At 39.3% G+C, this 17005-nt stretch overlaps 1 protein-coding gene across 1 annotated transcript in view; it reads right to left on the reverse strand.

Annotated features, from left to right (window-relative positions):
- The window catches only part of srgap1a (SLIT-ROBO Rho GTPase activating protein 1a), a 105577-nt gene extending 95853 nt beyond the window's left edge, over positions 1-9724 (reverse strand). Inside the window, 2 exon segments of the mRNA XM_042335139.1 lie at positions 8918-9120; positions 9591-9724. Of these exon segments, the coding sequence (XP_042191073.1) occupies positions 8918-8984 (67 nt within the window). The 5' untranslated portion in view covers positions 8985-9120; positions 9591-9724.
- Positions 9725-17005: the final 7281 nt, after the last annotated feature.

Here is a 17005-nt window from a genome sequence, read left to right on the forward strand (position 1 = left end):
TTCTGTAACTGGTGCTTCAAGCAATATTTCTCAAAAAGTCCATTAATCCCCAATTAGTCTGAGTTCAACCACACATTATGTAAAGCAGTATTTGGCAACCACAAATAAACTGTGGCAAATGAATGCTAACGGTATTCAAATAGATGCCAGCATGTTGCTGTTATACAATATTAATATTCATTGCTTTACAGTGACATCCTGTCTCTAGCTCTTAGGTGTTCAGTGCATACACACGGGTTTGAATGAGCACTTGAAAAGATCCAAACTGTGTGTTGTATATGCTTAGATAGCTTTCAAAAAAATGAATTAAAAAAGAACCCTTACACTTCATATACAATAGTGCCTTTCACACCAGGACATCTCAAATTGCTTCACGGAATTTACTGTAAATTATAGTAATTGTGTAAACTCTTAAAACCTTCAGGTGAGAGATCTGTAGGGACTGGATCTTTAGTAAGAATGTCCAGCATAGTTAATAAAAGTAGTTGCTATCGTTTGTAATGATAAGTATTTTCTATTAGATATAGACTACAGACTAGTAACAACACTATTGAGACACTGAAACAGGATTAAAGTCTGAGATGGATTGCATTGAAGGCCAGTTCCCAAGATTGCACCTCTACACCACATCCACACTAATGACAATTGCCGTGTGGATAATGTACCCATCATTCAATACCATTCACGTGACAGTTATAAATGCTTAAAAAACATAGAACGTACAGGCTCTGATGTGTTGTGAATAATTAGCCACATTAGGGGACAGGATTCAGTTCAAACTTACAGATGCTACAATTCAAAAATGTATCAACATATGAAGCAAATCCATCCTAATGTTTTATCCTCTATAGAGGCAATCATAATACTATAGCTACAAGACAACATTTTGCTGGGAAACAGTATTACAAAATACTGTGCTTATTCAGTTATTTTGGCAATAAATGACACCTAAAGGGCAACATTCCTTGTCAATTTCAGCCTGAACCAAATTTTATTTACATAAATACAGACCAAGAGTTCCACCAAATGTTACAAAGAAAGTTGCAACATACCATTTACACTCTAAATTCAAGAAAATAAAATTCATTTCTGTAAAGTTGCTGGAAAGCTACAGTCTTTTTTTTAAATCGAATTTTATGGTCAAATCTCCTTCTGTCAACTTGTCGTTATCAGTGAGTGAGATGTCAGGACTGTCACTTTATTCCACTGTTGATTTGACAGAAAAATAATTGAAGGCAGAAAAAACTGGGCAACAAGCTGTAGTACACTAGAGCAGTACTTAAGCTGCTCTTGCTTTAGTTAATTAGCAAGAGGTCTCAGATGCGATGACAGAAACAGCACTCCAATTAAACTCAAAGGCCCTGTGATATAGATGGGAAGATCAGCCACTTTTCTCTTCTCAACCATTATTCAGTGACCCCAGCTAGAGGGTGTGTATGCACATCAATCACGGATGGGATCAGGCTTGACCATAATACCCTCTCAGTCAAATACACTGCTGACACTATTCTAGTCACACACGGAGAATAGCCACATCATTGAATAGTTCGTGGAACTGATATACATTAGCAACTTTAGGAGAGGAGAGAAATTCCAATGATGGAAAGTAAAAATTAATGACAATCTGACACAAAAGCTGATCAACTTCTACAAGTGCTACATCATCACAATGATTTTTCTGTTACAATTTCATTGTTCAACAGTGAAGTCAAGCCAGTTAGGTTCTCATTCCCTTCTTTTGCTCCATTCTATTCCACAACCCCAGGCATTTTTCAATATTGCCTAAAAAGGCGCAGGAGGAAAACATGTCGTGTATGAAACCACTTGGTTTATTGGACTGCACAACCACTAAATGAGTACAGATGGCAACAGCAATTGCATATATCATCAGTACCACCAAGGTTGCTATGAGGACAATACATCACGTGTTTCAACTCACTGATGCAGATAACTAAGGCACTGAAGAATTATTGAAAGCATGAATATATGGAGGTGGCAAGTATGGTAGGTGGCAGAAGTAGGAAAACTCACAGACTTCAAGAATGGGATGCTTTATTTGGGATGGGTTACTCCAGAAAAAAGCTTTACACATCTTCTGGTCATGCTAAACCAGGTCAGGGAGTATTTGATGCCCACAATCAGAGACAAAATGTGGAATTATAGTCACCTGATGAGATCTGAAATCCACATCTAATCATATTTGGCTGCTCTACACTGCAAGAGTGCATCCTCCTGACGTGAGAGGTAAATATATATAAATTTATATAAATATAAATTGTATTGCAAGAGTACAGATAAGAACACCATCCTGGCAGTCGCTTCGACATGTTGTGTCCCAAACTATATACTGTATACTGAGATAGTATTTTCTAGCAGAAATCTATCTAATTTACTCTTGAAACAAATTACATTTTCGGCTTCAACTGTCCCCCTAGGGAGCCTGTTCCGTACGTTTACTACTCGCTCACTGAAGTAGTTTCCGCAGATTTGTTCTGAATTTACCCCCTTTCAATCACAGGCCATTTACATGTCCAATGTGGAGAATTATTTTTATTATCAGCATTCCAACAAAAATATTCCTTTACACGTTGTTTATGGGTTATGGTTTCAAATATTTGAATCATCCTTTTGTAATGAAACAAGAAGCTTGCAGAAAATAATTGCAGCAGACCTCAGATCAAGGGCAGAAAATTTGATTATTAAATTACCAGAGTGTATAATGTGTGTATGGATTTTTTTTGGGGTGGAGTCAGCTGGGTGTCTGATACACGTGGAAACCCATCACCATGGTTAAGAGTATATAAACCAAACTGAGAATTACATGAATCCCATCTACACATGGAAATTCCAAAGATAAATTGTTGGAATCGAATGCGTACTCTCTCTCTCTGGAGGGAACCATACTGCTTACCTAATTCCGGAAAGTATTAGGTGCAGGTTGGCAAGATCCAAGGATTGGGGACCTCAAATAGTGAGCGTTGGGATACTGCTGGAGTCTAACCAGCTAAAACTGCATAGCTTGCCATTGATGGCACTGTATGGCATGTTTTCCCACTGCTTGTCCAGCTAGGACCACCCTACAGGTTAGGGCTTTGGCTTTCAGGGTTAATAGGAGCTGAGTATGTGTATGGATTACAGTCCAGGGTGAGTATTTCTGTACTCATTTATAAAAAGTGCATATTACCTTACAAGCATATATGCTTCCTCTACTTTGCGCACTCGCTGCAGTTTTATATTCAGAGCTCTAAAGAGAATTGCTCAGCAATGGCCAAAAACCTGCCAAGGAAAGATGATAGCGCAGAATCCAAACTATAATCGATGTTTCAGAACAGTAGAAAAGTATGTATTGCACCACACTAACACCCAACTTTTGATTGTGCAGCCTGTGGTGTAACGTATAAAATAGAAGAGCATGGCATTAATATTGGTATTCTCCTACTGAAATCAACAGCAGCATTGATGCCAGCCATTTCTTCAGGCAGATTAACAAAACTTCCCAAATAAAGACAGGCAAAATTTATCAAGATGCCAATTCGTGTTTGTTTCTCAATTAATTATTTTTATACGTAAATTGTTCACATGTATGCTTTGAGACATCTCGAAGACGTGATAAGGCATTATATCATATATCAAATGCAATGATTATTATTTTCTTTAAAATAATTAAAAACCTTTTACAGTATTGCTGAGAAACTATAGACACTGTGTATTAAAATAGTTATACTCGCTAGTATTGCAACCTAAGTTTTAAATGTATAATTATTAAGCTCATTCTGAGGATGAAATAAAAACTCCCTATTTTTAACAATACTTGCACCACATTCTTTGCATTTTTACGAGATAGTAGCTAGCTGGTCCTGCAAGTGTAACAAAAGCATGAAGGCTTGTGATTTATATTAATTGTTCAGAAAGGGCTGGTCTCTTTGTTGGGCAAATGCCTGTGCACAACTCCAGTTGTGGAGGAAAAATGCAGACTTTATTTCAATTGTTTTTGTTACAACAATCAGGAGGGAAGCTCCATACAGAGAAGCGCTGCTGAAACTATACTGGAGGGAGGAATGGATTCAGGCAGTCTTGCTGGTAGCATTCAGGTACCGTTGCCACCTCATTTCAGGCTTTGTGCAATTTAAAACGAGTTGGATTTAACCACAGGAATGCAAGAATCCAAATATACAAAACCACCTTTTAAAAACAGTATTAATACTATAAAATGCCCCAACAGACAGGCCATTTTCCCAGTGCTAGTGGAACTGGGTTTCACAAAAGCACGGCCATTAATATTGATTTTATTAGCATTTCCATACAAAGATCCAAAGGGCCATTAGACTGTGATGTAAGATAGAGCCCCAAGCAAATTAGTATTCATTTTGCAAATGGAATGGTTATATTTCCTACTGATCTACGTCGAATAGTTTTTTTTATTGTTATCAGATGAAACTCCAAATGCTATTGAACAGAAATTTGATTTGAAGCATCGTACATTCAAATCAATTCCCAAGACATGTCTTTGTCAACTATGAAGAACTAGGCAAGGATGTACTGTGTGTGTAAAAATGCTTCTTGGCCACTATGAAAAAGCAGCCTGTTCAGGCCAACGAACAGATTATTGTCTCTAATTAATGGTCCATGTCATAGTGCAGTGAAAAAAGCACTATGATTAAAACTACAGTGATAATTCATGGCAGAAGAGTACTACTGACGCAGCTTTTATGAATAAAAAAAACACAATTTGCTATTTGTCTTGTTAAGCTGATCTATTCACCGACTGCAGAACAAGCTTCACAAGCACTTGCTGTCATCTGCCGCTAGACTTGCAATGCCATACCAAAAGACCCAGATTTACTTGGTCAATTCACTGACAATGAACATACAATGTGAATATGGTACACCCTTCATGAGCTAGATATGGTCTAAATACAACATTCTCGATGCTCAAAAACGTAACAGCATCATTTTAGCAAGAATGAAAATGGGCAACGACCTTGCTTTCATACCCTTACAATTTTCTTTGTTCAGCCGTATATAGTCATTTAGTTCATGGCTGTTTGTGGGACTTTGCTATGCACATTCGCCCACAAAACACATAATCATTGCACTTTACATTATATCCTGTGAAGTACTTTGAGCCATTCCCCCCCTCCATCCCGCACTGTACCAAATATTAAGGATCATTATCTGACAAACAGCCATTGGCATGCTTCAACACTATTCAAAACAAGACAGAATTCTACATATGCAGATTGCATGGAAATTTCGCTTTGTATGAAATGCTGTGCAAACTATTTCCCAGGAGAGATACACCCTGCTTATGTATATAATTATGTAAGTAAATTATAACAACAATAACCATTGTATTTGACATAACACCTTACCAAAGCACTTCACAGTAAATGCAGTGACTGCGTATTTACTGTCAAATGCAGCAGCCAACTTGCACACAATGATCTCCCATAGCCAGGGATGAAAGATCAATTTAACCAGGACCCCCAGAAAACACTTTACCTTAATTCAGTGCTCATCTCAGTAACCTCCAACTGATTTTAGTAATTTACGAGATGGAGAATTTCAGGCATGAGCCCAACCCAATCCCACCATTCCATGGCATTACATGATAAAAATACATTTTTATTGCTAGTTTTCAATCATGCTAAAATTCTTCAATCAGATATAGATACCCAATCCACTAAATACGAGAGATGGGGAGAAATATTAATAGTAATCCTTGCATTCTGATATAGCATCTTAATATCTTGTCGGGACATCTCAAAGCACTTCACAAGATTTAGTGGAAAGTGTGGTAACAGTGTATAGATAGTGAAAAACTGCAGCCAGTTTGGCATTGCAATATCTGACAAACAGCCATGAAGTGAAGCAACAACAAGATTACATTTGTATAGTGCCTTTCACGTTGGGAGGATGTCCCAAGGTGCTGGACAATGTACAGCATTTCAGACCCGAGCTGGGGTCGGGGGGAGGGGAGAAGGACCAATTTTATTAAAGTTTACAATATGATATTGTTGGGAAACAGATTAAACCCAAGATCAGATCTGAATGACACGGTGATGGTAGTACTGGCCAACCTTAACCAGCTGGGACAGTGCTGATTTTGCCAATAATTACTGTGGGAGTCCAGTGCTGCACTATCTGTACAGCAACATCAAGTCACTCAGCAAAGCCAAGTCTGAACCAATGCTTGAGTGGAGAGTCTGAGCAAGGGATATTGGGTGACGGCAAGGAAAATTGTCCTCTCTACTAGATAATGTGATACTGACAGAGAATGTGTCTCTCTCTCCGGAGGGGCAGACTTACCAGATTATTGGATTCTGCTCCCCCCCACACTCCACCATTAGTACCTTCTAGCATTTGACTGTAAAGGGTCATGGCTTGATTGCGAACTGACATTACTTAGTGCTTATTCAATTCTTTCAAGCAAACGCACAAACGGTGAGTCATTTTCACTGAATGGATTACCAGAAAAAATGTGAATCACTACAACTCCAATAGAATTAGGATGAAATACGCAGCCACATGTGTCCATTTTCCCATTGTACTCAATTCCTCAATGAGATTTAATCATCACTTCCTGGAAGTCGACTCCCTGCATCCAGCTAATAGTGTTTACAGTGGCTCTGTACGTCAGATTGTTTTTCTTATTGTGTCTACAGTAAAGCTACCTGCGTTATAAATATTATTCTCAAATCCATTTAAAATTTACATTTTAATCCACACATTTTTGGATCAGTAAAATGTATCAGTATGTTGACGTAACTAGTACAGTTCTTGTCACTTGCAAGAAACCAAAGGATACTATTTCTGTACAAAATTACAAACTATCCCCAATTTATAAATAGAAGTAGGACAGAATGACCTCAATGCAATAGAAATGCCACACAGCCAAATTTATGCAATGTCCCAAATTGAGGACCGCAGGGACACATGTCCTACTTCTCCCTAAATTCAGTGAAAACAATCTGCATGGATTAAATTCCAGCACCGTGGAACTTAATCCATGCAGGATATTTTTAATGTCTGAATGGCCATTGATCATTGATGACTTTAATAGTACTTTTTGTTGATGGTTATGATGATTGTAGTTGGAGGGGGGGGTGGGAAAACAAGAAAAATACTTGATAGTCTCAGTTTTAAAATCCTTGGTGAGTATTATCATTTTAAAATTACCAGTGGTCTGTGCCTTCATGTCCAAAAAAAATCTATAAAGAAAGAAAACCGCCAAAATATTTTTACACTCCAGATACTCTTTTGGAAGATACAATATCACTTCCAGGCGTGATGGGATTCCGCAGGCTCTATTTATATGATCAATTTGTAGATGATTTAGTTAATAAATCATCTCCTGGAGCCTAAAAAACTAATGTCAGACCAACTAGTTGAAAACATAGTTGCTCTACACTTGGCAGCAATGATTTAAAAGTGTAGTATAATTGGGCTATTAATCATATGCATATATATATATACACAGACATATATTATATATCAGTCAATAAGATATACAATCAGTCTAAAGTAAATATTTTAATAAAAAAGCAAGAAAAAAGATTGACAAGTGGATGAAAACTTGCTATACTTCATTCTTATGGCATCAGCATTTCCTGTAAGTTTTGTTCCACTTACATGTAGCACAAATTCCTGTTACTTCAGTAAATCTTTACTCCATTAACTTTGCCAAACCTGTTACTCATGCATTACTAACCCCGACTATTTTAGTTTAAACTTATTTATGTACATTTAAGGAGCTCCAACTCTAGGTGATTCAGAGGAGGCACAAATTTTATTTATACACAAGCCTCCACCAGAAGCAAGCAAAAAAATCACGATCATACATCAACACAGATCTGGGGCTCTAGTACAGCAGTGAAGCACTGCACAGGTTCACACTAACAATAATCCTTGCATTTGATATAGCACCTTATCACGTCTTCAAGACGTCTCAAAGCGCTTCACGGAAAATACTGTAAAGTGACTTGACTGTATATTTTGTGGGCAAAACACGGGAGCCAATTGCGCACAGCAGCGTCCCACAAACAGTGGTGGACTGAGTGACCAAGAAATGGGTTAACAGCCCTACTGCAACAGAATGAGCAAAACTATCACTGCCTTGCACTCACTCGGCTGACAGGCGAAGTTTGCTGGATCGCTGCCAAACCTAGGCATTTATATCTCACCAGAATCCTTCCACGGTTACTTCTGATAGCTCAGAATTATGCATGACAGTTCTACGAGGACCCTGAGCAACCGTTGTCTGCGCAGTAAATCAAAGCATTTTATTTTTGTCACCGTTTAATTTTAGCAGGATCGCTCTCAGGGTTATTCTTCCTGACATTTAAGAGAAAAGGAAGAACAAGCAGGGATTGTTTACTGAATATTTTTTTGTATGGAGGGGAGGGTAGGAGGAGGAGGAGAAGGAGGGGAGACGTGTGTTGAATTGGTTTGGAAATGAGTAGCTTTGTGTAAAGTACCTACAGTGAACAGATCCATCCTCTGAACCCAATCAATCCATGGGTTGCTACTGTATTGGGACCATCGCCCTTTCGCCTCTCTATTGAACTCAATGCCTTCCTTTCAAATGCAAATAAAAGTCCCCCAACCCTTCTCCCTCTCTTTCTCCTCTCTTTATCATTTATACAACCCCATCCTTAGATCCCCTTCAGATGACCCTCTGGTTTTGTTGCATTCGAATGCAAAATTTGGCAGTTTAATTGCAGAAAAAGGACTTTTTAAAGACCGATTCCAACACTCTTTCTCTCTCTCGTTTTAAAAAAAAATCAGAAACGTGTTTTCTAAACATCAGAAACATGTTTTCTAAACATTGCAAACAGTTAAGTGGTGATGGTGGGGGTGGGGGGGGGGGGGGCGACAAGGAAGGAATCGAGATCACAACACATTGCACCAATCTTACCTTTCACTTGTGTTTCATATTCAGTTATGATTTCTTTATCCTTCTTAAACCTGGTGGGAGTTGACATTGTTCACGAGCTTCTGTTGCTGATCCGTACTCCTTTATCCACAGGGTCCAGGTGGGGGGTGAAAAAATAAATGCGATCCACGTTGCTGTCTGGTCTGGGTGTTGTTGGCATCCACTTTGATGGGTGCAACTAACAGCTGAAATGCAATCCGAATCCTTAGCATGAAACAGTATCACCAACAATACCAACAGACAATATCACCAACAGACAATACCAACAGACAATATCTCCAACAGACAATATCTCCAACAGACAATATCTCCAACAGACAATACCAACAGACAATATCTCCAACAGACAATACCACCGAGAGGGTCTCAAACAATACCACCGAGAGGGTCTCAAACAATACCACCGAGAGGGTCTCAAACAATACCACCGAGAGGGTCTCGTCTGATCCCTGGGGATAAACACACCCCATGGACAGCTCCAGAGGGGATGAGGGGGGCGATCAATAGCGCACCATTCTCAGCCTCAACATTTACACTATGCAACTTCGTGAAAGCATTTTTTTTTCTGGGTGGGGGTGTGGGATGGGGGTGTGGGGTGGGGGTGTGGATCTGTAACCCTCTCCCTCCAAAAAATACACAATAATCACAAAAGTACCTGGTCAATCTGGAATGCAAATCCACAATGACTTTTTAATACCCCCCACACCGGCTCCAACCTCAGCAGCTACAGAGGGAGGTCATGGCCGGTGAAACAAAACGTGCAACAGCAACAGCTCCAGAGCTGCCCCCACCCCCCCCTCACCCCCCCCCCTCACCCCCCCCCTCACCCCCCTCCCTCACCCCTCACCCCCCCCCCCCCCTCACCCCCCCTCACCCCCCCCACCCCTCCCTCACCCCCCCCACCCCTCCCTCAGCCCCTCCCTCACCCCCCCACCCCTCCCTCACCCCCCCCCCATCCCTCCCTCACCCCCCCCCATCCCTCCCTCACCCCCCCCCTCACCCCCCCTCACCCCCCCCCACAAGCCTCGGTTGATGGCCAGAGTTCGCTTCACTGCTGTAGTATTTCAATGGTTTCCTCCCAGAGACCAAATCACCCACACGCGTTAGATACCGTTTAGATCAACAGCTCTCACACACTCTCTCTCTCTCACACTCTCTCTCTCTCTCACACACACTCTCACACACACTCACACTCTCTCTCACACACTCTCTCTCACTCACACACACTCACACACACTCACACTCTCTCTCTCACACACTCTCTCACACACACTCTCTCTCTCACACACACACACTCTCTCTCTCACACTCTCTCTCACACTCTCTTTCTCACCAACACACACTCTCTCTCTCTCTCTCACTCACACACACACACACAGAGGCTTCTTCCAAACGCTAACTTTTCTTTTCCTTCTCCCCCCATCCACCCCTCCACCCCTAAAGCAGCTGTTTTTCCTGCTGACTGACCTGCCACGTTAGGAAGAGGAAACTTTCAGAGCGTTAAAAAGCCCACAGCCCCCCAACGCCGACGCCTGTAGTGCAGTGTAGTGCAGCTGTAACGAGCCACCAGCCCCCCATAGGCAACACAGCAGCAGCACCAACAGCCAGTGACTCAGCCTCCAACCTGATGGGAGAGACACAGGGAGGGAGGGGGGGGGGTGAGGGGTGGGAGGGGTGGGGGTGTGATTGACAGGAGAACCTGCCATTCACACGCCTCGTTTCCCGGGCAACGGTTCGGAATTGTGTCAATGGGCGGCCGGGGAGCCCCGGGATTGGCTGGTTTGAGGCTGGAGGAGGAGGAGCTGGAGGAGGAGGGGGAGGAGCTGGAGGAGTGAGGGGGAGGAGCTGGAGGAGAAGGAGGAGGAGCTGGAGGAGGAGGAGGAGCTGGAGGAGGAGGAGCTGGAGGAGGAGGAGAGACAATGGAGCTTCACTCCACCCTCCGCCCTGTCCTCCCCTGACTGTAAACGCGTCTCTCCGGCTCTCCACTCCAATCTGAGTTCAACTCTCTTCTCTTTTCATTTCTTCCTTTCCGGCGGACGTTCGGTCCTGCGGTTTCCTTCTCGCGAAGGGAGGGAACTTACGGCCGAACCTGCAACCCGGCCGATCAAAACGATGGCGTGCCATCCAAAGCGGCTTGGGACATCCTCCCGATGTGAAAGGCGCTATACGAATGTAATTTTGTGCTGCATTTGGAATGAAACGCCTGGACTGTGAGGCTCGAGAGCGCTTTCCAAAAATAAAATCATGACATTGATCCGAGGGACGGAAGAGGTGACAATCCGGTGGACCCGGACTGAATTTTTTCACTTTTTGTTTGGTTCACTCATTTATCTTTTCAAAGTGTGTTTCGTATTAACAGGGAAGAGATTGAACTCTCGCCCGCAGGTTTGGCCACAAACACGTCACCCGAGTGTGAGGATCTCCGAATCGCTCTGTGTTTGTTGTTGGTGGTTAGTGTTTTCCCACCTGTTTAATTATCTCTCTTTCTTGGAGCTCAACCTTTACAAATAGCCAATTAAGATTTCCTGTGGGTTTAACCTTCCAGCAGTTCGACAGGAGTGTCACTTCTGGATTTAGCTGCACTCGAATTATACCGAGTCTTCACAGTTTTATACAAGGATTGAGAGGTTTCCTATACAAATACGTGTTCTTCAGGGCTAGTGGTAGAAGATATGGCCCCAAGGGAGGGAGGGGGTTGTTTGATGGGAAATAGATAAAATAAACTGACGATATGTCCTATTCGGATCAAACAAAAGGCACCTCATTATACGATTACTACCAGATGTTAAAACACAGGAGTATGTGTAAGTTCTATTTTTACCTGTGATTAATTTAATCGTAAAAAAGGGTGCAGAGTTCACTGCTCCTTTCTCACAGTCACTCTGTCTTTGTGAAAGGACTTGTTGCCATGGTTAAGTATCTTGAGAATATCTTCGCTTGAGGATGCAGGCCACAAGGTCATTTTGTGTTGTCTGTAAGTATTCGGGGGTCACACAGTGGCGGACTGGCTCCTGAAAAGGCTTGGGCTTTTCGTGGAAAAAGGAGGGAGTCGATTTTTTTTGGGTGGTGGGGGGGGAAACCAGTGCCAAAATGTATATTATTGAGCGAATGTAACTGCTGGATGGAATTGTATCAATTTGAAATCTATATATTACAGACTTCTGATTTGCAACAGTTGCAACAAAACAAAGATATTACCCATTCTTTGTTCTTTAAGGAGAAAGGAGTGAAAAAATCCAATATTGCATAACATTATTGAATGTCTAACTGCACCTGTTATGGCATGTCACATATTTCCCCCACAATAGCAAATCGATGTTCAATTAAATGCACCATTCAATCTTGAGCCCATTCTAAATCACTAACCGACAACATAATTATATTTAGTCATTAGCAATATTGGCTTATAACCCCACCCATCCTGTTATATCTAACATGGGGTTGCCATAGATATTTTGAAATCAAATATTGTATTCCTCCCGAGATGATGTGAACCATTACAGAATAAAATCGACAATGTAGCTCTGACAGTCATATCTATTTTCAACAAATGTAACCCCTGAGTATTGCCAGAATCATGCAGAATATCTAATATCCAAGCAAAAACTCAACTCTCTGGTGATGTTTCCAGTGCACTGTTAATTCTACTGAAATATTGTGACACAGAATACTATATCATTTGCCAAATTATGTTTAGTATAATAATAGAACCTGCAGGATATTTGACGCGATTATAAAGGTTCAAAGAGCCATTGCTAAGATTGTTTTTAACAAAAATAAAAACAGATTATTGCTGTTCACTATAGTAATGTGCAGCACATTATTTTAATCCCAATCTAATCCAAAACATTCTTTGCTTTTGTGCAGAAAACATTTCTCAAATGTAGCCCATGATTCTCATAGTTAAATTGACTTATCAGCTTGTTGTGCAATGTAATCCTCTGAAGAAATAGATTGTGCTCATGTCACATTCTTGGATGGAATGTTCTTGCTGCAAAGTCTCTTTACTACTACATTAGTATGGCAGTGTTGGCTACAGTTTGAAATCAAAGCAAACATTGTTTAACTGTAAACAAAAAGTCTTAAATAATCATTCACAGATACCAAAACATACGGGCACTAAAATCATGACACTCTGAACAGCTTTCAACCTATCATAGGCGTAGGTAGTTAATGTCTGGGGATGGCATATTAGGATTCAGACAGCAATAGTTTTAATGAAATTTATTTTCCTCTGACCAATATCTTTAGCTATCCACTGAATAAATCCACATGGGACCAATCATATTGATCTTGTTTTAAAAAGCACTCATTTGCTTAATGATTTCTTCTTTTAGTGCGTGCTAGAAACAAATAACTGCTACGATTAACACATCCAAACTGTGCATCAAATGTTCCTTTTCTCTTTCTATGTAGAGATTCACTTTAACCGAAATGTTAATGGCAAAAAAGACATTATCAGGAGCTGGAGTAAGTATGCTATTAGTGACGTTATTGCTGCACAAACTGAAATCTTCTCTGCATTAAGCATTGGCTAATTGAATACAACTATCAACTGAGAGGCTGTACATAATTATAATCCAGAAAATTAAATCTGATGAACAAAAATTAAAATTTTATTAAAATAGCATTTTCTGTAGGTATATTTTTTTCTTATTTTATTTTGTTTAGCACTGTCCCACAAGGAGAATTCACTTGATCCTGAATTTGCACAACCACGTGTGTCACCTTGGAGCCAACTCAGTCCTTTACCCACCCCTAAGGATGACAGTGTCATGATTTAATGGGATTTTTTATTTTGCAAATATTAAATGACGTAGAGGGCTTCTGCAGTAAACTGTTAAGTGAAGGCTGACATAAATTACAGTGTGTGTTGTGCACCTCGTTGAAGAGGGATATATTGAACAGTTAGGATTACAGAGTGAAAAATACAGCTGTTTTCCATCTATATATCTATATATTAATAAAACAGGATCCCTTGTCACCCTGTTTTGAGTGCTTTAAATGACATAAATACATCTCAGTTCTATTTTCCACTGGTATCACACTCAAAGATCAACAGGAAACCTCCACACAGCAGTATTTCAGTCCAAGGAAATAGTAAATAGATATACACAAGGAAGCCTGACCTTCTGCTTTAGAATAACTGACGTACATGACTAAAATAATGTGGGTGAAATCTCCTGGGAAGTGATTTCATATCCTTTTGTGTCTTTGTGTATTTACTGTATGCCTGGGCAACATTGGTGACTCTCGATATAGATATTTTTATGTATGAACCCCTTAATTATTAATTTTAAAATTAGAAAACAAATACTCGTTTTTGGTAACTAGATGCCATGACTGGGATGCAATCTTTGAAAAAACTATAATTGGATCACTCAGCAAATCAGATCATACTGTAAGTAAAAAGACTGATGATAATTACAGGTTTATTATACATATTCAGAATGTGCATTACTTAAGCACAATAGTAATTGTTGCATGAAAATAAAGCAATGTATGTAATGCAAATACAGTAGTTAAAGTGGTATTTTTACACATGAAGAATGTGATTTCAGTTTCAAGGCAGAGTATTAGCTGCTTTAATTAAAACAGATTTGTAATGGGCAGTGTGCTTAGAAGTTGACTTATGGTGTCTACTGTAATCATACGTGTTAAATGTAGAACTCCTTTATGGCTGAAATAGTGATATTTGTAATATCCAATCAATACAAATATTCTAATAAATACAAACTTGGACTGGTTCCTAAACAGACTACTTGTCCCAAACAAACTATATGTCAAAATCCTGTGAAGTGGGTTGAGGCACAATATCAAATGCAGGGGTTATTATTAACAGCCATCTATCACATTACTTCTGCAGCATGTTTTTAAACAACCATCTTGTCAAACATTTTTACAATTTGTTAAACATTTCTTAATAAGCTTGAGATTGTGTACTTTGCCCTTGTTTCTCTACTCTCATATTTACAATTTACTAACTAAGATGAATGAAGTGTCCGTCATTTCTAGCTTGAAGTGTTTGAAGAATAACAGCGCCACCTGCAGATAGGGATTGTTCGCGAATTACTACATTAAGCATAAAAATAATTGTCAAATATTTTATACCTTTCATTTGTGATCAAAGAGAATTAGTGCAGTAACGGTTTATATACTACACAATAAAGGTAATTTTCTGTTTGAAAGAGAACTTTTTAAAAATAGTCCGATGATGTCATTCTAGACAGTAGCTGGACTAAAGTCAAAAGGAAATTTAGCAGTTGGAATAGTTTATGAGATTAGATTTAGACCAGCATAATTGGTGTAATTTTATATCCTGTCAAACATGTGGAGGTTGAAATTCCACTTGGATTTACTCGATTTATGTAGTTCAGTGTTTCACGATGGATCAAATAGCCTTCGTCTGTGCTATAAATTTCTATGCTTTAGAGAGTCCTGAATAGCAATTTTTTAAATACCGCTTTAGTTTTGACATCGGTTTTCGCTAACTTCTTTTAAGAAACTACAGAAAATCAGTTTCAAAGTTAAGGCCGAATTCAACAATTTATCAAATTCTGGATACTCCAGATTGCTACACAGAGTAAATTAGAGGTGAAATTTCTCGGTGGAGTGTGGAAATGGTAGAGATGTTTTCTAAACACCTGAACTCTGAAAAACAAATATTTTTAAAATAATATTCAAAATATTAGGTACGAATAGGCCATGTTGATGCTGATAAATCTAAAGAGGTGAGGCTGAATAAATTACTCAGAACAAGGTCTTGTCTGGTTTGTTACTCTTTGGGTTATATACTGTACATGTTACGTTAATCACTATTTTGCCCACAAAATATACAGCCAATTTACTTTACAGTATATTATGTGAAGTGCTTTGAGACATCTCAAAAACATGATAAAGTTGCCATATCAAATCAAATGTATTGCATTGCTTTATATTAAATATGTGAGTATGTAATTCTCAGTTGTAAAACACAGATACAGTGTATAATAGTACTTACTGGGTTTTAGCTCTCAACTGTTTATCAATAATCTGCACAACATGACTGCAAATGCAGTGAGTTCAGCTGAAATGTGGATTGTAATATAATGCAGTGTACAAATAGGTTCATAAGAAGTGTATTTGAACTCCAGAGCAGAGTTCCTGCTACAATTCTTAGATCATTTTCCACAATAACTAGAAAAAGAGAACGTTTTTAATATTGTGCATATATGGCACACTTCCGGGTGTATAAACACACAATTGGGATTCCAACCTGCCTGGCATTCGCTTATTTAGATCAAGTTTTTCCCTCTATGTTGAGGCCGAAATACAATATTTCAGGACTAATGAAGAAAGCTTTAAAGATATTCAATGGTAAGGTTTTTCAAGATACTCACAGGAACTGGCAAAGAGCCAGATGGCAATATGAGAAAATAAATCCTCTAGAAAGCTTGAGTTACAAGATATACAAACCACAGTTGATCTAATGTTTAAATAAAAGTATTGTGCACCCACTACCATATGTGGTGTTTATATAATTCACAAGGCATGGCACCAGCTTTCAAAGTGAATTGGAATGCAGCAACAACACATTAAATACACATAAAAACACAAAGCGTAAAGTAAAAATGGCCACATGGCACTTAGATTTTTTTTAGCAATAAACATTTCTAGCTTCTTTAATGTGTAAATCTACCTCAATGTTTCTTCAGTGGGTTGGGGGGTTACATTGCTAAACACAATCCAAATGGAAATTTCAATGTTTAAGAAAATCAAAAGTCGAGAGAAATTTGTTCAACTGATAATTGAATTTGCAGGGAACAAATTACAATGGAAACTGGTAGAAATCATTCAATCTGTCAAGGCTATTCTGCAATGGAGTTAATGGTTGTATAGATGTGTGAACATAGTTTCCACCTTGCCAAGTATTCAAAGAAACCAAAATCTGGTGTGGAAAAGCCTTTCCTGATTGAAACAAACTAACGATTGTATGGGGAGAATGTGGAACTCACTGCTGGAAGCTGTGGTCAGAGCAAAACACATCAATATATATATTATATATATAAAAAAGGAAACTTAATGCCTACA

This window comes from Callorhinchus milii, unplaced genomic scaffold, assembly GCF_018977255.1.
Source record: "Callorhinchus milii isolate IMCB2004 unplaced genomic scaffold, IMCB_Cmil_1.0 Scaffold5, whole genome shotgun sequence".
NCBI classification, from domain to species: Eukaryota; Metazoa; Chordata; class Chondrichthyes; order Chimaeriformes; family Callorhinchidae; genus Callorhinchus; species Callorhinchus milii.